Source organism: Caretta caretta, chromosome 8 (genome assembly GCF_965140235.1).
Source record: "Caretta caretta isolate rCarCar2 chromosome 8, rCarCar1.hap1, whole genome shotgun sequence".
Classification (NCBI taxonomy): Eukaryota; Metazoa; Chordata; order Testudines; family Cheloniidae; genus Caretta; species Caretta caretta.
In genome coordinates, this window is record NC_134213.1 from 92427441 (window position 1) to 92454186 (window position 26746).

The 26746-nt window shown below is 40.7% G+C and overlaps 1 protein-coding gene across 6 annotated transcripts in view; it reads right to left on the bottom strand.

Annotated features, from left to right (window-relative positions):
- The window catches only part of PATJ (PATJ crumbs cell polarity complex component), a 211293-nt gene that overhangs the window by 141302 nt on the left and 43245 nt on the right, over positions 1-26746 (bottom strand). For all 6 annotated transcript variants that reach the window (XM_048861224.2, XM_048861229.2, XM_048861225.2 and 3 more), the window contains 3 exons: positions 24831-24965; positions 19979-20146; positions 15412-15546 (listed from right to left, as the gene is read on the bottom strand). In XM_048861224.2, coding sequence (XP_048717181.2) covers positions 15412-15546; positions 19979-20146; positions 24831-24965 — 438 coding nt within the window. The remainder of the gene's footprint in view (positions 1-15411; positions 15547-19978; positions 20147-24830; positions 24966-26746) is intronic.

The following is a 26746-nucleotide window of genomic DNA, read 5'->3' on the forward strand; positions in this document are numbered from 1 at the left end:
TGTTGATGAGGGAGGGAGCACAGTGCATCATGGGATGTCGATGCAATGTTCCGATTCTCCCCGGTGACAATGTTTTGGTCCCATGAGACATTGCACAAACTTCCCAAATCACACTGCGGCAAGTTGCACTTTGGGATAGCTACCCACGATGCACTGCTTTGTGCATTGATACAGGTGCTGCTAGTGAGGATGCACTCATCGAGACAATGAGCATGGTGTGGCCAGGCACAATCAACTTCATTAATTCAGGGGCTTGAGGTCGAATTAGATAAAGTCAACTTAATTCTGTAGTGTGGACAAGCCATTAGACTATACCAGCACAGCACAGCTTAGTTGATGTAACTGCTTTTACACTAGGGTTTGGCTGGCACAGCTAAGTCAGGAAATCATGCTAGCAAAAGTTTCTTGGGGTGGTGAGGAAAAGAGAGTCTGGGTGAAGTTGGCAGTTAGGACCTGGGATGTGGGGGAGACAGGTTCAAATCCTTGCTCTGCAGAGATTTTCATCTCAGATCACTGATAGATAAACCTGAGGTTTCCCTTGTTCCAAGCAAGCACTGTAACCACCAGCCTATAGTCCGAGTTTCTCTCTCTCTCCTTTTGATGAAGTCTTCATCGAAACCAAAATTTTTCAGCCTTGACAAGACAGCTTTTTTCAATTAAATTTCATTTAGTTGAAAATATACCAACCAACTTGTTCTGTTGCTAACATGGAAAAGGCCAGAGTCCCTGCACAATACTTTATATGGACTTTGTCAGGGTAAGATTTCAAAAGTCAGGACTATTATTTTCCAATGTCTCACTTGCCCCCGCTGCAAGCTAAATAGCTGTACATATTAAACATCAGTGAATGAAACAAAAAAGAATTCGCATAAAAATCACTGATCAGGCAAATACAAAACAAGGGTCTCATTCTGCTCCAGGTTATAATTACGTTGATGTTTTCAAGCAGAGGGAGCTATTGTACAGGAAGAGAAGAGCAATGTAAACCACAGTGACAGTGGCGTATCAGTCAGAAATCTAAGCAGTCCTCCAGACAAGCTGAATAATTTGTCACCAATAGCCATGCATCACAATGTGATGACCATAAGACGACTTGCCATAACAATTGCTTTCTGTGGTCTGAAGCTATTAAAAAAAAAAAAAAAGATTTACTTGGCAATAAATAAGCTGTATAATTGGGGAGGCTAGCTTTGGTCTAAAATCTTCGGACTACATTTTTCTTTTCTTTTGAAAAGAAAAGTAAAGTGTTTAACGGAGACCCTCTCTTACTAATGACTTAACTCAAAGCCAATGACAACGACACCATGAAGGAACAATACTTGCTAACTCATTTGCTATCAGCATTTAACTCCTGTTTGTGTCTTGTAAAGCATGAATAAAAATTGACTTTAGAAACCTGGCAGCATGTTGACAACACTGGCTGCTAGAATCTTCTATGTAGTCACAGGAGCTGTGCAGGCAATGGCAGTGCAAGCTTCCTCCATACAGCCCTGCTAAGGTGCCCCTGTGCTCTGTACATCCTCTACATTCCTAGGTCAATTTGATCCATGGCCTCTCTACTGACACTAGCAATGAGAGTGCTAATCGTGATGGTGAGTTTTATATCTTGAATACTTATCTTCTAGACTGAGGCTATCAACTTATTTCATATAGGCCACCATTAAGCCGACAGATACAGGTGTATTTAGTCACTAGCAGCCATGTCTGGATTTCAGCTAGTGACTTCCAGGTAAAAGGTTCATTTACCTGGGAGGTAGGATGAGTGTGATTAAATTGGGGTTTTCCCCAGCCTGGGTTAAAATGTTATCCTGCTGGGAGAACTAAAAACAGATTAAGCCAAATTCACTCCCGTACAAGTCCCCTACCTAAAACTAGACACATATGTCTAAGGAAGCACTTCTAAAGTAAACGATAAAATTATTTATAAGCAAACAGGAAAAGCAAATTCATAGGTCTCGAGAGGAAAATGGTGGGGAGCTTCCATTACTATGATTTGGGACAAATTTATTTCCCTAGGGATCAAACAAGACAAAGGATCTGGCACATTTTACCATGTTTACAACTCAACAGACAAGAGGTGGCTGCACCTTCAAACATCCCTTTAGGAAACGGGGCCTGGTAGTTGTCTTTTTTCTTTTTTGACTTTTGCATTAGGCCTGACCTAGTACATATGAACTTGCACATAATGGTCACAATTTACTCAGATTTAAAACAAATGTGAAACATACTATGTCTAACCATAGTTTTTTTCCATTTAAAACCCACAAGCCTTTCCTTGAGCTTGGGTGTCATGTTTGCCTTGCCATTCTTAGAGCCTCATTTGTTCTGGATTCATTTAGCAGTGCCAAGAGTCAAAAAGAGGCCACTTGAATTGCTCTCTCTGGGGATCCTGGTTTTGAACTGCAAGAAGTCTCTTAAAAACCTGAGCTTGCTAGCTGCGGTTATAAACCCCATGAGCATATGTCAGCATAACCCCATGGGGCTATGCTGATGGAGCTCATACTTTTAGTGAAGCTGAAGCAATAGTTACACATGCCATAGACACAGATGGTTTTCAACTAATCAGCCACCAAGTTTCTTTATACAAAAAACAATGTTGAAGTAAATGATCTACAAAACCTGCGTCCAGCATGTTCATGGAAAACCAAATTGAATAGGGTGACCAGATGTCCCAGTTTTATAGGGACAGTCCCGATATTTGGGGCTTTTTCTTATATAGGCGCCTATTATCCTCCACCCCGTCCCTATTTTTCACATTTACTGTCTGGTCTCTCTAAAAATGATACTCATTGACTGATGCCTTTATTATTTTCAAAGCCTATGAAATTTCTGTGTTAACCAATAGAGGGCACTGAAGACCAGTGACAGCACCCACAATAACAGATTTCAGAGGAACAGCCGTGTTAGTCTGTATTCGCAAAAAGAAAAGGAGTACTTGTGGCACCTTAGAGACTAACCAATTTATTTGAGCATGAGCTTTCGTGAGCTACAGCTCACTTCATCAGATGTTTACCGTGGAAACTGCAGCAGACTTTATGTATATAGACTGTGTGTATATAAAGTCTGCTGCAGTTTCCACGGTAAACATCTGATGAAGTGAGCTGTAGCTCACGAAAGCTCATGCTCAAATAAATTGGTTAGTCTCTAAGGTGCCACAAGTACTCCTTTTCTTTTCACAATAACAGAGGAGTTTTAGGTTAACAACATGCATCCCATTCTGCTGGGCTATCAAATTCTGCAGAACACTTGTTAAGCAGAGGATGTGCATCAAAGTTTTGAATGCAACACCCTGTTAAGTATAGATTTAATGCTAACCGTACGAAGTCTCACGTAGAAAGAGTGTATGTGAAAATATACAACTACAGGTTTCAGAGTAGCAGCAGTGTTAGTCTGCATCCGATGAAATGAGCTGTAGCTCACGAAAGCTTATGCTCAAATAAATTTGTTAGTCTCTAAGGTGCCACAAGTCCTCCTTTTCTTTATACAACTACAGGTGACTGACAATTACTATACACTATTATTCTCTCTTAGTTTCAGAATGTATTAGCTTTGACATCACTTAAAATCTGAATAGGCTGGATCAACTTCCTTCAGCATTGCAACAAACTGTCTGCTGCCTCAAAAGAACTTACTTGTTAACGTATACCAAGAATATTACTGCGTGGTAAACAGTCCCAAAAGAAACAGTTTTTCTGTACCAATTTTAAGTTATCTGAACAATTTTGCAACTAGCAATTTGTGTAGTGCAGGATTTGTAAGACAGAGCCAAGAGAAACAGGTTACAGATCAGAGGATGTTAATTAGGTTACTGTGACATTACATTTTGCCTGGGATCACTTACAGTACTAATGTATATGAATTTTTTTTTAAACCTTCATTTTGTATCTTGAATACAATAAGGCTTAAAACCTCTCTCTGATATTCAAACTACAATCTTTCACCTCAACAGGTATAAAGTTAATCAAGTTTAACTAGTAATAACTGGGCTAAGGCAAGAAAAATATTGAACAGAAAAAGGAAACAGGATTCAATCAACATAAGCAGACAATTTGCTCAAATTTATTCTGTCCATTAATGCAAATCAGCTTGGCCTGCAATCACGTGAAATATATATATCAGACTGATCTCTGGTTAGTATATGAAAACCAGCTTTGTTACTAAACAAAAAACATCCCAGGTATTCAAAATTTAAAAGGAAAAATCAAACATATTATCAGACCTAAATCTCATGCAGAATTTGTCTATTTGAAAGTATGTTGACTTCTACTAGAAAAAGCACAAAACCAAATATGTAAATTGTTTCCCAGCATTATTTTTGTGAAAGTTTTTCCATATTCAAGAGATCTCCCAAAGACATCAATTTTGCTGTTTCTTCTGTTCTGTTATACGTAACCAAAACCTTGTTTGCCCCTTTGACCAAAATATTGAGAAACTGGTCAGAATGTGACTAACTTAAAGCATCTTCAGCTTATTCACATCTCTTGCACACGATCACACGTACTGAGAAAATAACCTAATACACATGCTCTCACAAACTAAACACTGAGCAGTAGATAGATTATAACCCTCTTTAAGCCCCAAACAAAGAATAAGCAAACCATAGATAATAGTATGTGGAGGACTAACCGGTAATTTACCAAGGGCTTGATTTTGACTATCCCTAAAATGGCCAGGGATAGGAGGAAATCCCTTTCCTCACCCCTTTGTCCCTCTCCAGCGTAGCGGTGTTAGAGATGCTTATATCACGGCTTCACATCCAGTGCAGAGTTCAGCAAAAGAACGACCACTATTCCTTCTGCAAAGCTTCCTCAACATGCAGGCCATCAAACTAGTTAGAACTGGGGGAACAGAAGTAAGATGGACCCTGTTCAGGTGTAGGAATCTACCTACTTTCCCCTTGGAGCAAAGAGGAGAGCAGAGGAGAAATTGTGATGGGAATCCCTTTCACTTCCCAGTACTCTCTGGGGCGTGTGCAATGCTGGTTTAAGCTAACGGCCCAAATGATCAATGCCCTTTCACTGTAGTGGTGGTGTGAGGAGGGAAGTTAATTCTAAAAACAGTTACAGCTGCCCTAACTCTACAAGATGTCTTTCAGAATTCTGCCTCCTGGAAAGAGCTAAACTAGTTTGTTAGATCTGGCTATTTTCTATCATTGCGCGCTCCACCCTGCAGTCAATCACCAGCAAACTCAAGACTCTGGAGACAACTGGACTGGAATACAAAACGTTTAAGACCTGATTCTGCAACTCCTACTCATGATGAATTGAAGTCACTTACTCATGACTATTCAACACAAAAAGAACGTATACCTTAGCAAGTGGGGAAACTACAGATTTATTAATATGTGAGACTAAAACAAAACCTAAGACACAGAAAAAAGTATTCAAATTGCAAGGCTGCATTTTTTTTTCGCTTCGGATGGAGGAAGGCAAAACTTGGGAAATAAAACACGGGTATTTATTGATCTGCAGTGAGGGAATAAAGCAAAAGAATTTCACAGCTGGCATTAATCAAAACTTGTGTTGTGAGAAATATCAGTGAAGAAACAGGAATTCAGAGAGAAAGAAAAAACAAAACACAGAAAAAGAGGAAAGATAGGTGGCAGAATGGGTTTTCTGCACTAGCCCTTCACTCCTGGTGGTCTGAAATCAACACTGTCTTCTACTGTAAGTGGAATGAACTTAATGGCCTTTACCCATTCATCCACTCAAACCACCACCGAGTTTGGTACAGACTAATTACCACTCAGAAGAGGTTCATGTGCTGGAGAAGTAAGGATGTACCGTAGCTAGTTTGGACTGAAGCGCGCTGCACTTTCTGTAATGCCTTTGGGAAGTGGGCCTAGCTCTTGCAAAGTTCATAAGCCCCACTTGACCCACTGTTTGTTTTCTATGGAGAAAACAAAAATAAAGGAACGCAATTTGTTGTGTTGTCGTCGAAAGTATTTCTTTGTGGGGAGCCAGGTACAAAAGGTATGACACTTTCCTTCATGAACAATTAGCTATTACTTGTTGAGGAACTAGTCTCGGAAGAGAAGCATTCCATATGGATGTGTATGAAGGATGGACGGGTTTATTCAGATACACCAAGACCAGGCCTAAACTTCATCCTCAACTTTTTACAGTTTAAAAAAACATCCTGAGTTTTAGCCCCCCACTCACAATCCAACCTTGTCAGCTCCCTCTCACCAAGTACAATAAGCATTCTGCCCAATTTTTCCTCCTCTGCTTGAGGCTAGTTTCTGTCTCTCTTCCAGCCACCCCTTCAAAAACACGTTTCCCAGCAACCTGCTCCCTCTACTCTAGTCAAATTCTGTGCTATCCTCAAGCTCTCTCTACCTTCGGTGATATTCTGTATCCTTTGCTGGGGCTCAGCAGATCTGAAATTCTGGGCTGAAGCCAGCTGTCCTCTTCTAATAGCATAAACTCTTAGGCTTCCCAGGATTCGGGGAGCACATTGGATGCTGACTCAAGAACAATCCAGACAAGATTCCAACCTAATTGGAAACCAGCAGAGGGTACCAATCCCACCCCCAACACACACACAATTTAGACGGGCAAGGGAGAAAACGATAAATGGGGGGGGGGGTGTCACGGAGGTAAAGGGGAAAATACAAATAGAGTCAATCAAAGCAATGGTTGCACATATCAGCTAGAAGCCCAGCATTAGCGTAGACAGCTTTAGTGCAACTGAACAGCCAGCGGTCTTATTTCCAATCACATGAATGGACTTCATCAACATTCTACATTTGAGCACGACCCAGACTCAAACTGGGATCCTCAGAATTCTTAAGCAATAACTTCACTAAGTCAGCATTTCCCTGTGGGGCCCTCTCGTGTACTTAGCAGTAACTTGCTGAGCTCTTCATTACTATTTATACAGCACCCAAAAGAGTGGTCGGTGTTTTACCAAAAAAAAGAGAGAGAAAAGCTTCCTGGCCAGAGGAATTTGCCCTATAAATAGAAGACAAGCAGTTGAACCTTAGTAAATGGGATGCAGTAAAGCAAGCAAAGATGTTTTGCTAGTTTCTAAAAAAAAAAAAAAAAAACTGCCCACTGTCGCACTCATCATTACTCAGTGGAGCAGCAATAAATGGGAAGAATAGCACAGGGTAACAAATAATTTTAAAGATGGGTGTTAGAGGCACAAGGAATTCTAGGAAGGACTGCCATAGGACATAAGCAACAATCCTTCCCTTGAAATAGGGAGGGACTGTGAAATCTAAAGGGGATGTTGGAGACAGGACAAGACAGTTCAGAGATGAGGGTCTACATCAGACGTAGGCAAACTATGGCCTGCGGGTCACATCCGGCCTATGGGACCGTCCTGCCCGGCCCCTGAGCTCCTGGCCGGGGAGGTTCGCCTCCGGCCCCTCCCACGCTGTCCCCTCTCCCCCACAGGCACACCGCCACGTGGGCAGCACTCTGGCTGGCCACTCCTACTGGGTAGTGTGGGGAGTGCGGCTGGCTCTGGCCAGGTGGCGCAGCTGCGAGCTCCTGCTGCTGGTAAGGGGGCAAGGAGCGGGAGGTCCTGGGGGACAGTCAGGGAGCAGAGGTTGGGGGGGCGGTCAGGGGATGGGGAACAGGGAGGGTTGGGAGTGGGAGTCCGAGGGGGCCTGTCGGGGTGTGGATAGGGGTCGGGGGGGCAGTCAGGGGACAGGAAGCAGGGTGGGTTGGATAAGGGGGTGGGATCCTGGGGGCAGTTAGGGGTGAGGGGTCCCAGGAGGGGGCGGTCAGGGGATTAGAAGCAAAGAGCGCTTGGATAGGGGATGAGGGTCCCGGGGGGGGCTGTCAGGGGGCAGGGCTGTGGATAGGGGTCGGGGCAGTCAGGGGACAGGGAGCAGGGGGCGTTGGATGAGTTGGGAGTTCTCAGGGGGGCACTCAGGGGGCAGAAAGTGGGAGGGGGAGGATAGGAGGCGGGGGCCAGGCTGTTTGGGGAGGCACAGCCTTCCCCACCCAGCTTTCCATACAGTTGCGCAACCCCGATGTGGCCCTCGGGCCAAAAAGTTTGCCCACCCCAGGTCTACATGCACCAGGACAGGCTGAAAGAGGACTGTTGAGAGTGGGAGCTTTGGTGGAGTAAAGTGGTCTCGAGAAAAGGATGAGAACAGAATGGTAGTAGGAAGAATTGTAGAGACATAAAAGTGAGGACAAAGCATTTAAATATTGGTGTAGAAGGCAGGGAAAGGATTAGAAGAGGTACCGGACATGGTCAGAATGGTAAATCCTGACTGGATTTCATGAGTTGCATCTTTTTTTGGGAGAAGGAGAAGATGCTGAGAAAACCTGGAGATGTTAAACTTTCAGGGACTTTTCTGAACCTTTTCAGGTTCACCTATCACCACTAACGTGTCCCAACACAGATACACATAGAAGTGAAACAGAACTTTAAGAGGTTGCTCGTTCACTGTGTCTGCTTTGAGCCATAAATGAGCTTCCACCTGATCGCAGGCAGACTGCAGAACCTTTCTATAACCACCAACCATCCATACAGCTTTTTCTAGTCTCCCATCTATAATATTAGTTCCCCAGTATGGTAGCTTTTCATGACAAATTTTTTAGAAAACACTTCACTTTTTAACTACTGTTCAAGCTACAGTATTGACCCCTTAAATTCCCACCCTGTCCTTCAAGGTAGAGTGACTTCTACAGAATAATGATGATTTCCCATACATTTGAAAATAAAGACTCTTTCTTGCAGCAGACAAGAAATTCAAAAAGTGACCCAATCTGTATTTACTAGAGGAGGAGGGAAAGGTTTCTAACTTTTACTACAACTGTTTATTATTTTAGTTATTTCAAGGACTCTGAATGAACAGATGTTCCAGCCTAATGCCCAAGATCTCTCCAATTCAGGTATTTTACCTGGAAAACTGCCATGACAGTTCATAAAGCAAAAACTGCTAAAAAAACAAGACACATAATCAGAGCCAATTCATGGGATATGGCAGTCCCCTTTACAAATACTTCTGCTTTCTTCTTCTTCCTCCTGTAACATATCATGGGATTCTCTCCTAACTTCTCATTCTGGGAGAAATCAGAGCTACCATTTCCTAAACTTCACCTCAGTACATATCCAAGTCCTCTTAGGACTTCCTGCATCTCAGTTCCTTTTTAGTTTCTTTACAACAGCGAGCTTTTTCTGTCTATCCCATCTGGATCTCATGCTGATATATAAAGCCTCTGATCTGTTGAAGTAGCTTCTGGACTCCTGGTGTCTTTAGAACTGCTGTGATGAGTGACTTTCAAAACCTCAATACAAGTACCCTAGAACTCCATCAGGAATGTGTTCATTCCATTCATCCCCTTTTCAGTACTGAAAAGCAGTATTTAAGCAGAACTATGAGAGAATTTTCTCAATAGCTACATTCATGAACACACTATTAAGTATTATTTTTCAAATGAAGCAGCTTAATATGATTTAAGTGATGCAGAACTTTCCCATAGAGGGAAAGATGCAAATTCTCTGTCAGACAAGATCTTCAGCACAGTTGGCATTAAGGCTTACAGTACTTTGATGTTAATAAATATGGATGGGTTGTAGAGATGGAAGAAAAGCAGCCTTCATCAGATTTTCCAGTACCAAGCTGATAGCCATGGTACAACTGCTTTTTAATATAGCTGTATGACCATGCTTGCCAATAAGCCACTGGTTTCTATCACTTGAACAGGTGAAAGTGTGCTTCATGGGGATGTGAATATGCCTCTCTGTCCAAATTATGTTCAGTTCAAGGTGGCCTAAACCCAAAAAATTGTAAGAGGGCAAAGTGTTTAGCAAGAGGGATGTTATACAATGCTCCAGCCCAAATCAAACTGGTGAACACTCCAAGCAGTAAATGAATGGATTAGGGTGTCTCCTTTTAAAACTCTTGAGGCCTCTTTTGGAAATGATTATGCAATTTTTTTGTTTGTATTCTGCTATGCATTGTGCAACGGCACCTGCATTTGGCCCCAGTAGTCCCTGAGTTTCAGATGTGACTGAAGCAATACAAAGAGTACCTTGGAATCCTTGTGGATTAAAGATGCTGTGTAAATGCAAGCCCAGCTTTCTGCCAATATTCCTACACCCCCAGCGCTACTGTACCACCCCACCCCCATTCTAGCTGTAGTCACATATCAGATATTTTGAAGTACTGTGAATTCCAAATACAGGCAATTAAGCTCCATGTAAAGTCTGTTTAGCATCTTGTTTAATTTGATAAAGGCTCATCAGATCATTCAAGAGTCAGCTTCTGGTTAATACTATCGCATGAAATTTGCAGGACAACGGTCTGGTTCTTCCTATACTTCTGTAACACATCACTAACTGGGTATGGAATCTCTTTGCTCTGCTGGATTTGTGCTAAAAGCTATTTTTTCAGGCTGAATGGACCATCCTTCCTAGTATCTGGTTTCATCAGTCTTTAAATGTCTACATCTTGGGTGCTGAATTTCCTTCCTCCCTATATACCCCCACATGATCATACTCATTTTTATATAACAGTGTTTCCCCTTTTTCCAATTGAAACATCATTTTCTCTTGCCTTTTCCTTAAAAAGGAAAAAAAAATTATCACTACTACTAGCAATGTTGGCTATTCATCAAACATTTATATTTCCTCTGGTTGGGTGGGTGGTTTAGTCCTCTGGTTAAGCCAAACCTCCACCCCTTCTTTGTGATGGTCAAAGTTGCTAATAAGCAAAAATTTTCACATCCTATTGGCAGAGAACAATGTTAATGTACTCATGTATAGCATCTTACATCCTAAACAAGCCCAAAGCACTTTACAGATTAAACATCTGGATCACTCACCCACCACCACAATGTAGTTACCACTGAACATGTCAGCAATGCTACATAAAAGTTAGTTAGGAGATGGAGCAGAGTAACTTCTCCAAGTGAAATTACGGGGAAAATTAAGGGAGATAAAGAATATTACTCAACCTAGAAACTGACCAGGATACAAAAACTTTAGACCATGCCTTCCTTAACCAGAAAGTGGACAGGACTTGTGTTTTAAGATGGAATCTTCAGTAACACCATGCCCCTCAAGACTCCACTGAGATATAGGTTCACAGTCAACTCAGAAGGCGGCATGCTGCTTGTAGAATCTCCATCATCACCTACCACTGTACCTGGGGTTTTCCTTCAGAGGTATCCCATCCAAATTGTCCCTAAGAATGACCAGGCTTAAATTAAGAGATATGACTGATCTCAGCACTTTGTATTTTTACATCATCAGCATTATTATTCATTTTAAACAACCAAGTCTTGAGCAGGAGGCTGTTATTTAAAATAAACAGACCCCCTCAGGGAGGAATCTAGTGAAACATATCACACAATTTTAGGGGGTCCATCATGGGATCACCTGTTTCTTCAACACGGCATCTTGCCTGCAAGGTTAAGCTTAGTAGTTTTAAAACTTCTCTTTGCAATTTAGTAGATCTGGTGAATGCAAATAGATCTATTAAATTTAAGTGACCATGCAAAGCTGAAAATCCCAAGCTTAAAATTTACAGACAAATGTTCCATGCTAGCACAAAGGCTATGCCCCACTCTTCATGTAGTGATACCATATGTTTCAGCAATAGATCCTTCCATGAGGAGCCTGTAATAATAAAAAAAAACCTCTGATTTTAAGTACTTAAGTTACTAAACACAAAAAAAGGAAAACAAAAAAAATGTAGGGAAAAAGGTAGAAATATTATTGGTCACTCTTCATCAGTATATTTAATTTGTAATTAAAGTTATGTACATCAAGTATAAATTAGCTGATGTTACATTTATACATTTCTCGGAATATCTTTTAGATCACTTGGGATATGCTTATTTATTTTCTAGATGTAACATCATGAGAAGGATAGTCCATTAAAAATTAATATGCCAGAGTAATAATTTCACTCTCTCAGTTCTCAATTCCTATTCTCCACTGCTAAGAGTTTTTATTAGTATTGCTTTTCAGAAGCACGAATGGGCTTGTACTATGAAGTATCAGAAAAAACTTACACTGGGACACAACAGATCTTTCAGGACAATAGTTTAATAGGATTCAATGTCGGATTAAACATTTATGCGGATAATGAGAACACTCACAGTCTGTTTACACAGCAAAGAAAAACCTGCAGCTGGCCTGTGCCAGCTGACTCCGGGCTCGCTACAGGGGGTTGTTTCACTGCACTATAGACTCCCACCCCGCAGGGTCATAGAGCCCGGGCTCCAGCCCAAGTCCAGAAATCTACACAGCAATGAAACAGCCCCATAACCCAAGCCCTGTCAGCACAGGCCAGCCATGTGTTTTTCTTTGCTGTGTAGGCATATCCTCACAGTTATATCCAATAACATGCTGTACTGAAAACAGTGTAAAAATTACAAGCTGCCACTTTAAATCCTAAAGGTTTCCCTGGTCCTGCTTGCAGGTTAGGAGGCTCTGTAGGGGAGCATGCAATCAGGGTCTTTCAGAAGTCAGTCTGCAGAGAGACCACCTAGAGTAAGATATGGTGAGCCTGCTTTCATCTCTGTTTTTGGGTTCTTGTGTGTTATCATTCTGAATTCTAAGAAATAGTGTTATGTTGCAACCTTTCAGTGAAGGTATTTTAGGTTTTTAAACAAACTTCTCTATGTGTATGCCAGGAACATAACAGATAGGATAACAAAAATTGAGGAATAAACTCTCTTACTTCAAGGAAAGGAGTACTAGTGGCACCTTAGAGATTAATCAATTTATTTGAACATAAGCTTTCATGAGCTACAGCTCACTTCATCGGATGTTGCATCCGATGAAGTGAGCTGTAGCTCACAAAAGCTTATGCTCAAATCAATTGGTTAGTCTCTAAGGTGCCACTAATACTCCTTTTCTTTTTGTGAATACAGACTAACACGGCTGCTACTCTGAAACCTCTCTTGCTTCAGAGTATACACCAGCCATTCAAGGATGAGAGTCAGAAGAACACACACACAGACACACATACCCCCAACTGCCCATCCCAAAGGGCAGGTAGTTCCATAAATGCTTACAATGGGGTTTTCTTGCACCTTTCCTAAAGCGTCTGGTAACGGCCACTATCACAGACTTCTGGTCCAATATGCCTATACATTAGAAGCTTACAGTTTAATACCTGAAACACTGAAAGTCACAGATATGGTCTTTGTTCTTCAACAAAATCACCTTTCCTTTGCCTTGCAAAAAATGAGTTTCACTCATTTGGATTTATCATCTAAATCACTCACAGTAAAAGATGTTATAACTCAATTATCTCACAAATACCAAACTTTAAAATTAAGTTACCGGTCACCTAAATGGACACTATTTATGCACTTTAGGTATGAACAGTGAAAACACGTTGTAAGCCTTATAGTTGCCATTGTAAAGCTTGAATTTTTTTCCAATAAAGCTTTAGAAGCAAACTACATGGAGCTGGACACTTACATTTTTAAAGCAGTATTAACTTACGAGGGGGAAGTTTAAAAGCAGAAATGGGATTTTAGGCACCCAGTTTCCACTGATTTCCAGTGTGAGTTGTGCACCTGTCATTTGTGCTTTTCAAAATCACCCAATGCAAGGAGGTCTGGATAGTTTTCCAGTCGGCAAACTCAGCCCACTTCTTTCCATGCATGACTGAGGCCTATTAATTGTTTTTTAAATGAAGCACTCTCGCTCTCTCAGAGCGAACTCCTCATGTACTGGGAAGAGCAACACAGCTTTACAGAACAGAACAGAATAGCCCAATATCTTGTAATTATAGAACTGAGATTAAGTGCATTACTGTTTATTTAATATTGATCTGAAAGTATTTAAATCTGCAGTGATCCAAATATTACTAATGTATTTACATTTGTGAATAAGTAAATAAAAAGCCTGTTATTAAAGCCTTCATTAATTCTGATTATATGGTAGCTGAAAAGCAAAGCAGCGTATTGCTGCTTTGTAGAGTCCCAGGGACTACTGAAAAGCTGGCACTGTAACAGCGCATGTATCAGCAAAAATGACTAACAGGATCTACTTTCACTAATCTTAAATCACACTGGCAAAACAGGGAATTAAAGCTTATGCATAATACTCCAAGTATTTTTATCTTCATCTGTTCCTGATTCAGGTCTTATCGCATAAAATATAATTGATTTTTATATCACTTGACATTTATGTGCAATGATAGACTACATTTTTTTCCTTCAACCACAATGTTTAGGCAGCGCTCAGATGTCTGTGTTTTTATGAAAAGCAATCCAGCAATTTTAATTCTTATGAGTATGGTGCTTAGAAGTTTTAAAATGTCACATTGACGGGTAACATTAGAAACGTCATCCTAACCTCAACATTCTGACATTTTCTATATCTTTATTTAGGGCCAAATTCTTTACTAATGTAAATGGGCCCAGATTCAATGGAATTTTACCCAACTACACCAGCAGAGACTTTGGCTCCTAATTACTAAGGAGCTTTAGGATCATGTCTATGTAATCTGTTCTACAACTTTTTTTTTTTTTTTTAAAAACATAAAAAATATTGGTTTTAAGACTAATTTGCTTTAAGCTATTATTGGGGTCTGAGATTCAGCTCCTTTTAATTAAGAAAAATAATGAAAAAATTCTGTGCCCCAAGTATGTTGGTCTAAAAATTTAAAGCAGTCAAGAGACAACATTATTTAATGTCTATACCCTATTCTTATACAACACATTAAATTAAAGCAATTTATTGCTTTAGTAGCAGAGGAGTTAAACTGGGTTTCACATGCTGCCCCATTTGTCACCTCTGGCTTTATAACCTCACCATGGAAGTCAATTGTGGTGACACTTGGTATCAATGGCCCTTAAGTTGGAAAATGAATAGTTGTGCTGTAAGGGTCTGATCCAAAGTCTACTGATCACAACAGGAGTCTTCCCATTGAATTTAACGGCCTTTGGATTCCGCCCTAAAGAACCAATGGTTATTTATTTGTATTACTGTGACACCTAGGAGCCCCTGTGCAAAGCACTGTACTAACAGACTCATCACAAATGTACTTTTAACTGAAGGAGGGAGGGGGAAACTTGACAAAACATTTAACAAATAGCAAAAAAATGTTGTGATACTAAATGCTTTCTCACTACTCAATTATTTATGAAGTAATTCCCAGTGATTCAGAGTACCCATAGCCTTTAGAGTATGATTAACTGCACTTTATTATATCCAGTAATTAGTCTGGCTTAAAACAATGTTCTACAGTATACTTTACATAGTTGGTCCAATGTAACAGAGAAAAATTTGGCCTCAAAGTAACAAATAATTTCTCCCAAATTTCAAAGTCCAAGTGCCGTGTCACTATAGTATTTTATAAATACATTACCAAATCATCATAATATTTACAGGAAATGTTGAGGCACAGTACAAGGGGAAAGAGAAGATCAGAGGTATTTTCAGTATTTATTGATATATACAGTACAAGGAAAAGCATACCTGATAATCTAAAATGCTGAATCCTAAGCCTTTATAGTCTTTTTCCAGTTCAATAACTTTCACATCAGGAGACCATAATGCTAGTTCACCATCTCCTTCCTCTTCAGGATGAAGAAGGTCTACTTCTGGTTTCATCTGAAACATAAAATATCTGCTGCAAATACTATCCCTATTTTTAGTTCTGGATGGATGTTTATTCATTCAATATTCCTGTACATTAATGGTTCATCCAAGATGGACCTCATCTGAAATATTATATATCCTTTTTCTCTAATTCCATCCAGACTAAAGTCCTGATCTTGCAAACACTTATGCATTTACCACAGGAAGTCCCATTATGACAACTCCCAACAGCAAAGCTAAACATGTCCATCAGTGCCAAACACTGCACACAAATACTGAGATGTAACATTAAGGATTATTTCTAATTACACCAATGGCACTAACCTTTTACACTTCAATGGACTTCGGCCATCCCATTAGATGCATAAAAGGAAAAAAAATTTCTCAACACAAGCATTTAACCACCACATAACGGAAAGCCCATGAAAAGACAGAAGGTCCTGAAAATTAAGTATTAGAACCTTAATCAATCCCAAATTGGAACTGAGTACATGACTTTGAAAAACGTTTTTTTTGTTTTCATTTTTGCTTTAACATTTGAACTCTGGAAGAGAGAGAGAGAGAGAAAAACAAATCCCTCTGAAAAATAACTGACTTCACAAGTATATTTCAAAAAGCTTTGAAAAAAAAATCATCCCTTGTTGTCCAAGATAAAATACGGATTACAAATTTTACTGCTATTGCATCATTTGTTTTAGAGGGAAACAATATAGTAAATGTATAAGAAAAAAAGGAAGTCCACAGCCAAGTAGCATGATGTCTTCGAAGTCTGAATGGAAATTGTCATTAGGAAACTTGAGGACCTTCCATTATTAACATAGCAAATCATTTAATTTCAGCTCATTGTATAAGCATGCAGGTATCACAAAGGGATAAAGAAGCTATAATCCCAGACATAGCTTCTTGCTCCCTGTAGAACTACTGTGGAGGTGGATTTAAGGAGCAAGAGTGTCTTTGGGTCATTCAATCCATATCAACTGTTGGCAAATGCACTTAACTGGTGTCATATGGATAAAAAACGTTCAGTAAAAGGCAAAGTAAAGTAGTAAGGAAGAAGGAGTTCTACAGCAGTAGAAGGGACCATTCATAAATGGCACATGGCTCCTCTTTGTGCCTCCACTATCGAACAAAATATCCATAGTGCTGGCCAAACTATCCTCCTAGGAAGGCCATCCTACCAAGCGGAATCTAGATCAGGTAGAAGGGGCAACCAGGAGTAAATACATTTTATAATGGAAAAATGTTACAAGATTCAACACTTAATTTGGGATTTTTAAGGCTTCTACCATGAAAATAACTGCTATGCCTCCTGTTTTCCCAGCTTTGCATAAAATCTTGATTTGCAAGATGGAAGTAATCAGCTAATGGGAACAAGGCTTAGATTTAGTATAATTCAAAGCTCCTGCTCACCTATTAAGCTGAAGAATGATGTACGTGATGTACATAGCATGCTAGCTCAGTGATTTACATACCTTGTATTTATAGTACAATGAAGTTTTTAGCAACCTACCTGAGTAAACCACATTTAAGTTGCAAACATGAAATATCTTTCAATGAAAACACATTACCTAAAATACTGTCAAAGCCAAGGAATATGAAAACGTCAAAGCATCCCTCAAAATCCAGACACCTTCTAGTCAAGAATAAATGACAACAATTTCAAGTGTTCCTGGGTCTCTGTTGAACACTTTGTGCTTTAGCCTTAAAGAGAAAATGTCACTAAATTAGTTAGATGTGTTATTGTTTAATGAAATGTAACTTTCACATGCAGATTCACGGTGTTCTATTTAAATTCCAGACTATCATTTCATTTCAACCCACCCAAAGACTTGGGCTATTCTGTCACTACTACACTAATTAAAGCCAAGTCCTGCTCTCATTGAGTTAATGAGTTTGGGACATCCACGACCAAAAGCTATTTTGGCACATTGTGTTTATGTAAGTAAAAGCACAAATGCCACAATGCTCCAAACTTTCCTACCCGATATCGTGTTCATACTTGAATAAGATGTTGAGAGCCCTAGGAAGTCATACTGTGGTGTATAAGGAAGACAATGGTATCAGAACTGTATGTGTGGCTTGTTCAAACCATTATGTAGATGCAAGGTCAATACTCAGAACTTCTAGTGGTTAAACTGACAAACTATTGGTAAAGGTAGGAGTGTGTCAGGGATCAGCATTGAGCCCTTTCTTGTTTAACCTTGTCCTGGATATCCCCACAAGGACATACAGAAGGAGGCACCTTGGTGCATGTTGTTTGCAGATTATATCGTTCTATACAGTGAGGAGAAAAATATTCTACAAGAGGATCTTGATAAATGGAGAGATGTATTGGAGAGACAGGGGCTCAAAATAAGCAGAGGAAAGAGAATATGGTATGTAATTTCAATTATATGAACACTGTAGAATTATCCTTCAAACTAGACACACAGTCAATACTGAAAATGCAAAGTTTCAAGTATCTGTGGGGTCCAGAACCTGAGAAAATAGAGGATTAAATTAGAGAGTGAGGACAATAAATGCTTGGCTCAAAAGGAGAGAGATAAGTAGCGTAGGGTGTGAAAGGAAGATATAAGTAAGCATAAAAGCGGAAGCCTGTAAAACTGTGGTCCATCCAGTTTTCAAGTACAGTGCTGAGCGTTCGGTAACAAAGAAGAAACATGAGCAAATGATGTTGCACAGAATTACAAATTTGGAGATAGATGAGTGGCATAAGCAAGAGAGACCAGGTGAGGAATGTGTATGCTCGAGAAATGCTCAGAGGAACACCCCTAAATGCAAAAAAAAAAAAAAAAAAAAAAAGAAGTGAATAAAGAAGAGGCTCAAATGGCATAAGCATGTAAACCACAGTCCTGAAAACTGTAAGAGACTCCAATATACCAAGACTGAATGAAAAAGAGAGAGGCCAGCCCAAGAAGTGGTAGGATAGCATAAAGGAAGACATGTTAGCATGTGGTGTGATAGAGCATATGTAGGGCCCTACCAAATTCACAGTCAGTTTTGGTCAATTTCACAGTCATGGGATTTTAAAAATAATAAAATGTCACTGTTACAGATACTTAAATTTCACAGTGTTGTAACAGTGGGGTCCACTGGATGGAGAACACTTTTGGGCTAGCCTTATGGGTGGGCGACCACCCAGGGGGCCATGGTTGGGGGCAGGTTTCCATGGTCACACACCCACATAGCCAGCCCAAAGACCTCTTTAATCCCTGAGTGCTGGACCCGGAGCCAGGGAGGGACAGGGGCTCGGGGCAACGTGGCTGAGGGCTCCTACCATAAGCCATGCTCCAGCTGCTGGTCCTGGCCGGGCTGGTGAGGGACAGGACTTCTTCTTCCCCTGCAGAGGCCCTTCCAAAGGTTGGTTCAGACCCACCTGCAGGAACCTCCCCTGGCTGCAGAAAGTTCTGCAGCTGCTGGCTGGGACCCCAGCTCTGAAGGCATCGCCGCTGCCAGCAGCGGTGCAGAAGTGAAGGTGGCATGCTATGGTATTGCCACCTTTACTTCTGCACTGCTGCTGCCTGTGGCACTGCCTTCAGAGCTGGGCAGCCGGCATCTGCCACTCTCCAACTGGCCAGCTCTGAAGGCAGCGCAGAAGTAAAGGTGGCAATGCAGTGATCTCCCGACAATAGCCTTGTGACCCTCCGTCAACTCCCTTTTGGGTTGGGGCCCCCAGTTAGAGAAATGTTGGTCTCCCCCGTAAAATCTGTATAGTATAGGATAAAAGTACACAAAAGACCAGATTTCACGGGGGAGACCAGATTTCACATGACGCGTTTTTCACAACCGTGAATTTGGTAGGGCCCTAAGCATGTGGCACTGAACAGAACACCTTGGAGGGAGAGAACTCACAGAGCGGACACCATTTGATGGGATTAATGCAAGGAAGAAGAAAGAAAAGGATTCTGAGAGGTATATGAGAAACCACAAATGACATCGGACACAGCAAAGTGATTTGAACAAATCAACAGCTTCTGACAAATCAAACAATCAGTGCTGAATCCTATCATCTGGTTGTAGTATGATATCAGAGCTGTGTTGTTTATCTTACTGGGATTGGAAACACCAGCCAGGAAGCAGATGTTACCTTTCATGCTTCCAACAGCACCAAGCACACGGATAACCCTCAGGAAATAATACAATGAGCTTTTGTTAAAGATTAGAAGTGATGACCCTACGTAAGTACAAAGTAAATCCCTCTTACTGAGCTGGTTTCTCACATCTTTTAACCTGCTTGGCATTTCCATGTGAAACAGTGATGAGATGTAAAGACCATTTTACAAGACAGTTGAGTACAAAGAGCTGGTGTACATACCCATGCAAATAGATTTCAGATGTTTTTAAAGAGCTGAAATTGGTTGAAGCAAACAAGAAGAAAGCCAACTATCCTTTAGAAAGTTAGTGAACTTCTTTCCAACTGAGCTACACAATCTCTTATCACTACCTTTGGCTCCGGAGACGAAACCTCGATGGTGCTGAGCTCATCCACAAAGGATTCGCTGCCATCATCAAACAGGCGCCGACAACAAACCAGAGTGAACGGAGGCGGCACTTCTTTCAGAAAAGAAACTGCCTCACGGCGGGATTTTCCATAAAGCTGAACTCCATTTACCTAGGCAGAAAAGAGAAAACACGCACCACCGTTCAGATATTTAAAAGGATATTGATCTGGTTCTACAATAAAAACACTCTCTCATTTACTTTAAATCATTACACTATATGCAATAATTGTCCTCCCCAACTGTATATAAAGGTCTAATTTCACTGAGGGATTCCAGTGAAAGCTTGAGTGGTTTAGTTAATGTACCCCCTAAAATATACATAAATTACTCTAAGACTGTTATTCCATCTCTGGATTCTGGTGATTTTATTGTTATTACATAGTGGTGATCCACGTCTTCTGTTTTAATCAGCTTCCCTTCATTCATTTCCTGCCCTCTGGGTTTCTAGGCCAAACACCTCCTACAGCAGGCATTTTGGTCTTAATCCCTTCACCATGGTAGTCATTCTTTCTGGGTTCCTTCCAGGTAAGTTATTCCCAGCCTCCCACAATGCACAGACAGGAAAACTGATTTCAGCAGTACTTGACTCTAGTTTAAAGTGCTTTTAGAAATTAGTCCTAATGTCAGAACGTTTTATTTATTAAGCACTTTTCAGTGCCTGTATAAACTGCTGGCTTGACAGCCCACATGACTGAAGTGCTCTTTTCATCAACAGGCATCCCACTGGCAAAGGCAATGCAAACTCCTGCCCACTGTCCCACCCATGTGCCTGAATTACATTCTACATGGGCTAGGTTGAGAGTGTTATTCATTCTCCATGTCCCAGTCAATCCATGGTTTCTCTGCCAAGTCTGCCAACAAGGATACCAGTTAGGATCAAAAGATGATGATAGTTTTGGTGATATAGGCACATGCCCTCTAGGAGCTTCAATCTTCACATAAATCACCAAATAATCCTCAAATTCACATTCATGCTGAAGACAAAGTAAAGGTGATTGGAAATCCCAAAACATTCTGGGGAGGCAATTGGTGTGCTGGCATCAAAAAATTGAGTTTGAGGAAATATGTCACCAAAAATTCAAAATTTGGAAGATTTTGAGCAGTTCTAAATCAAATGCACCAAGTCCAAACTTCAACAACTGTTGCAGGCTTTAAAACTATAGTCAAATGAATGAAATGAGCTAGATCCTTGAGAGAATATACACAAATGCTTTACACAATAAAAAGAAAAAGCAATTACAATAAGCAATTCAGCAGAAAGTCCTGACAAGTTAAGCCTTATCATCCCATAACTTTAGCTGCTCAGTGATAATGGAAGACCGCAAGGCAATCGCTAATGATTTTTACAATCACAGATGGTGGTTATGTAAAATAATATTCCCTTCAAAGTGGCTTACTGCACTAATACTCTTTTTTCCCCTCTTTTTAAAGAAACATAAATATGAAGAGTTTCCACCCTCTCTCAACTGAACAGTTGGTCGTGTTCACACATAAAGAAGGTATCTAGGTTTTACACTTGGTCGTATTGTAAAAATATTACATACACAAAGAATGCAGAATTTCACCAAGTGTCAACAGCCTGACAAAAAAACTCTGATTGTACAGCTACCAAGTAATGCATACATCTACTGAAGTCAAGATCTGCCCAATGTCATTTCCTATATCTCCGTCCCTGTGGATGTGATTCAGGTTGGTTTGGTTAAGATTACATGCCCCATACCATATCATATACCTATCTTCCAGGGTCATCACTTTTCCTCAGATAAACACAAAGCAAAGGAGGAAGAATTGAGCTTATGTAGTTTAAATATGGATTATGCGGTTTAAGAACCCACCATTTTACTCTCAACTTTGTAACACAATTGAGGAGGTAATCTAGAGCAGCGTTTTTCAAACCGGGGTGGCGGTGGAGAGAGGCAAAGCCGAAGCTCAAGAGCTTCAGATCCAGGTGGAGTGCCTGTAACCTGAGCCCTGCCACCCAGGGCTGAAGCCCTCGGGCTTCAGCTTTGGCCTTGACAAGTCTAACGTCAGCCCTGGTAACCCCATTAAAACAGAGTCGTAACCCACTTTGGGGTCCCTGACCCAGTTTGAGAACCACTGATCTAGAGTTATACAGTCAGCAGAGCTTGTCAGAAATTTTCTCATAAAATATTTTTTGTTGGGAAATGCTGATTTATGAAACAGAAGCTTGCCACAGAAGCATCTCTGTTTCAACAAAACTTTAATCACAAAGGTTTCTCAGCTCAAGAGAGAGACAGACAGACATGCCTCAGAACAGTCAATGGCCCTGTGACTCAGCTGGGACACGGAAGACCCAGGTTCAAGTCCCTACTCTGCCTGATTCAGAGCAGGGACTTGAACCTGAGGCTCCCCTATCCCAGGTGAATGTCCTAATTATGAGGCAATGGAATCAATGTCTTTATCTCAGCCTAACAATTATTTATATGAAGCAGAACAATTTCAACAGGAGAGAGAGAGACACACACAGACCCGGGAGATATGACTACATTACAGCAGCGTACAGAGTACATTCGCTTCACAGCCAACCAACGCAGTGTAGCAGTAGGCAGTGTAGTAAGTAACAATGTAGACAGGAGGCACTGCTTAGGTGAATAGTGTGCTCTACGTGCCTGAACCTCCAGGGTATATACCCTATGTGGCTCTTTACACGCCTAAGCAGTGCCTCCCGCATCTGCACTGGCATTTTTAGCCGTGTAGTGTCCTGCTGCTAGAGCCTTTCCCCATTGCCTTCCCCAGCTGTATGGAGCTACATGTGTAATGCCTGTACTTTACATGCTGCCGTAAGCATAGGCATCGCCTAACTCTATGGTGCTGTTTGGCAAAAACACATGAGAAAGGCCTCGTTTTAGTTCCACCTCAGAACGAAACTGCAAGTCGAAACCTTGACATTTGTTGTGAACTGGAATTCTTGTTTTCCTGCCCTCTAAAATGGCAGATGTTTTCAGCGAGCTCCAGGAACTGTAATCCAGCATTGCAGTGACTGCTGAGCTATTAGGCTAAACCATTACTTAATTATTTAAACAGAAATATTGGTACAAAGTTGTTGTTTTTTTAAAATGCATTTGGAGTCCTAGTGTGGTGGGAAGTTATCTTTCAGCGTTCTGTGATTGATGGACAAGGGCTACTCTATGCCCACCAGTAGACTTGGGGACTCCCTCTCTGCTCTCTTATAGCTGCTGGAGATCAATCTCTAAGCAGGAAGGGTGCCAGATGCCCCATCCACTGATCACTCCATACTAGCCATTCCATCAAATGACAATAATGGAGGTTTTAGGATTGGGAGAGTGACAAGGAGGCAACGGACACCATGAAAACAACATAAGAAAAATCCGTTAAAATAGAATTTTTTAAAAATTTTTTTTTAAGTACTATGATTCCTATCATCATGCATCAAATAGACCTTTATAAATGTTTAAACTTGCTATACATTTAAAAATGTATCTCCCTCATTAATTATTAATTCAAACTACCTCCAGTTGTTATATCAGCACCTGTGTAATGCTGTTCGCTTTAGTTAAGGGCTGCCATAATTTCCATTACCAGCCCCTATTTAAGAGGATTTATAGCTTGGCTGTAAAAACATGCTCTAGGCTGAAACTTGGTATATATAGTTTTAACCCTAGAGCATGGTTTTGTTTCAGTTGTTTTTTAAGCTACAGAAGGGGGTTGGGGGGGAGGAGGGGAGTGGTTAAATATTATAAAATTCACTAGTGCTGGATATACTTGTGGACTTGTATAAATTGAAACAATTTTTCTTTATTATTTATACAATAAAATTTTTCCAGAGTGTTGGTTTTTTTGCTCTTAGTATTCACATTTTTGTTCAATGGCCAAGATATTTAAATAACACTTTCAACATTCCATTAACCCTGTCATGTGGAAATCCAGATTTCCTCTGTTAAGAAATAATAAAAGGACATGCATTAGATCTCAGTGATACAAGTAGACTTTTTGGTGCTAAAGGGTTGATAATGACCAAAACCCAGGCCACTTGAGCCCTGGACCTGAGATGAACTAATCTAGCAAAGGCCCTGATCCTTTTCTCATTGAAGTCAGTGGGACTTTGTCCTTTGCTGCCTCTAGGAGCAGGTTCAGATTAAAAATGTCCAGTAAGGCTCAATTTAAGAAGTATATTACTCTCACCCCTAGTGAAGACCCACTAAATCGACCGCTGATCACTCTCCCATCAACTCCTGTACTCCACCGGATCGAGAAGTAAGGGGAGTCAACGGGAGAGCATCTCCCGTCAATGCTGCATACTGTGGACCCTGTGGTAAGTAGATCTAAGCTACATCGATTTGAGTTACACTATTCACGTAACTCAAATTGCATAGCTTAGATCAACTTTTCCCTTTAGAGTAGACAAGGCCAAAGACTCTTAATTCAAGTACAATAGATAAAAAGTATGCCTAATACAAACATCATCATTGCGCTCATCTCCTTAGTACCTGAGCACTTCACAAATAATTACATAAACCTGACAAGACCCTTGGCAAGATAGAGCAGTATTATTTCCCCATTTACCAATGGCAAGACTAAGGCACAAAGCAATTTACTGACTTGTCCCTAATCTTACAGGAAGCCTGTGGCACAGCCAGAATAGTACAGAATCCAGCTTTTTTGACTCCTAACCCCATGCTCTTCCTACCCATTGATTGTTTAAAAGGTACTACTGTGCACACGCATTAGCCAGCCTAAAATGTCATAAAAGTATATTTTTAAAGAGGCTGAGCAGAAAGAACAACCCTTCATTTCTAGTTCTGTGGACTTTACCTCTAGAAGTTCATCCTCCAGTTGCAGTAGGCCAAGCGTAGCAATTGGACCATCTGGAGCAATTGAAGATATGTAGTGATGTCCATCAAATGTATCAAGTTCAACTCCTAATCTCAAAGTGTGGAGAGGCAATAGCTGCCAAAAAAATAAGCAGTGGCTATGTTTACAAACATGTATTTCTATATGTAACAAATGCATTTAAAACTTTCAATAACTGACCAAGTCAGATTAAACTAGCTGCACATTAGCATGTTTAAATCCTAACTCTGACATAACTAGTGTTGCATCACACAAATTTTGCTAATTTTTCTATTCAATTAGATTGATGTTTTTCCCTTGCACAGTCTGTCTTCTGGAAAAACGTACATCACTATCTTCTTCTCAATAATATCACCACAGTGATAAACTGGAAAAAAAAACAAAACCAAAACAGAGGAGAGGTGGATGTATAGGACCGCCCCCTAAAAATAGCACCTGACATCTATCCTCTGTCTAAAAGGGGTTACTCTTCACTAAAGGTATGTCCAAAGAGGAAGATCCTACTACTGAAAGCTTCAAGGTAAAGGCACCTGTATTCCCCCTCCATGGTTAATCAAGGACACGCTCTTTAGGCTTACAGCTCCCAGTCATCACCTCTCTTAGGCAGAGACCCATGTCCCACGCCCTCCTGATCAGGGATTTTAAGGCTGCATAGCTCCTTGCCTTCCACTGTGATATGCCCAGCAAGCCAAATTGCCTAAAAAGGCTAGTGTCTGTGCTTTGCTTTCTCGCCAAGGGCTACGGACAGTTTACTGCCCAAAGTAGTAAGTTACCATACAACTTCTAAGAGACCACATTTATTCATAAGGTAAAAGCATTACAGAGAAAACATTAAAAACAATAAAAGTTCTTACACACATGCTAAAAAATATTTATAGGAGGTCACACCCAACTCCAGCCTAGAGCTCGGATAGGTTTTAGTCCTTCAAAACCAACCACTGGGTTTCCCCCTGGGTACTAGTTCATATCTGTCTTGCATCCAGAACCAAAATCCAGGCTGGGCAGATCTGCTATTTCTTTATACAGCTTGGCCCTTTGGTCTTGGCATTCTGTAACAGGTAATCAGCAGACAAGACCCTTTTCTCAGGGCATAGGTTCACAACTCTAGGTTTTTGCATAACCAGAGTTGGAGAATTTGCATTAACCTCTCCTGAGGTATTCCCCAGGAAATCCACTTAACACTTATTGTCCCAAAAGTCCATACTTGTCTTACATATTTTCAGTACAGTCTTTGAACTTCCAGGTTTTATGTCAGTCACATCTCTCCCCCTAAAGAGATGACATATAATTCCAGCCCACAATAGTACATAAACTTAATAAAGTTTAATAAAATCTGTCGCAGGATCACAATCACTATTTTAGAGGAAGCCAATAAAACCTAAACACACAATCAGTCATCATCTCATTTATTGATGACATTTGTATCTGTCTTTGGGGCAGGGAACATCCCTCTGAAGTATCTTTGGCAAATAGTTGCTATCACTTGTATCCATATTTCCACAAGGAATTTCATTGATTTTGAGCTGGCCATTTCCCTAGGGACAACCTTAATACCGTATTACTCTCTAGTAAAACTCCACATAGCAAATATCTGCGACCATTAGGAAAACTTTCTTAGCAGGCTAGCTGAGGCTCAATCCAGACAAGCTAGCAGGCTGTGAAGAAACAAAAGATAGCAGAGATAATATCTGTTCCCTTCATTCAGGAACTTTGCCTGCCTTCTATCACTCAAGTTTACAACTTGGTGGTCTTGCTGGTACCCCAGCTACTTCTGGACAGATGCCCATTTAGGCTCTGATACTGCAGTTAATGTGACTCCATACAGTAGTAAGAGTCCACACTTGCAAATCCCTCACAGCATTAGGACTTTACCTAAC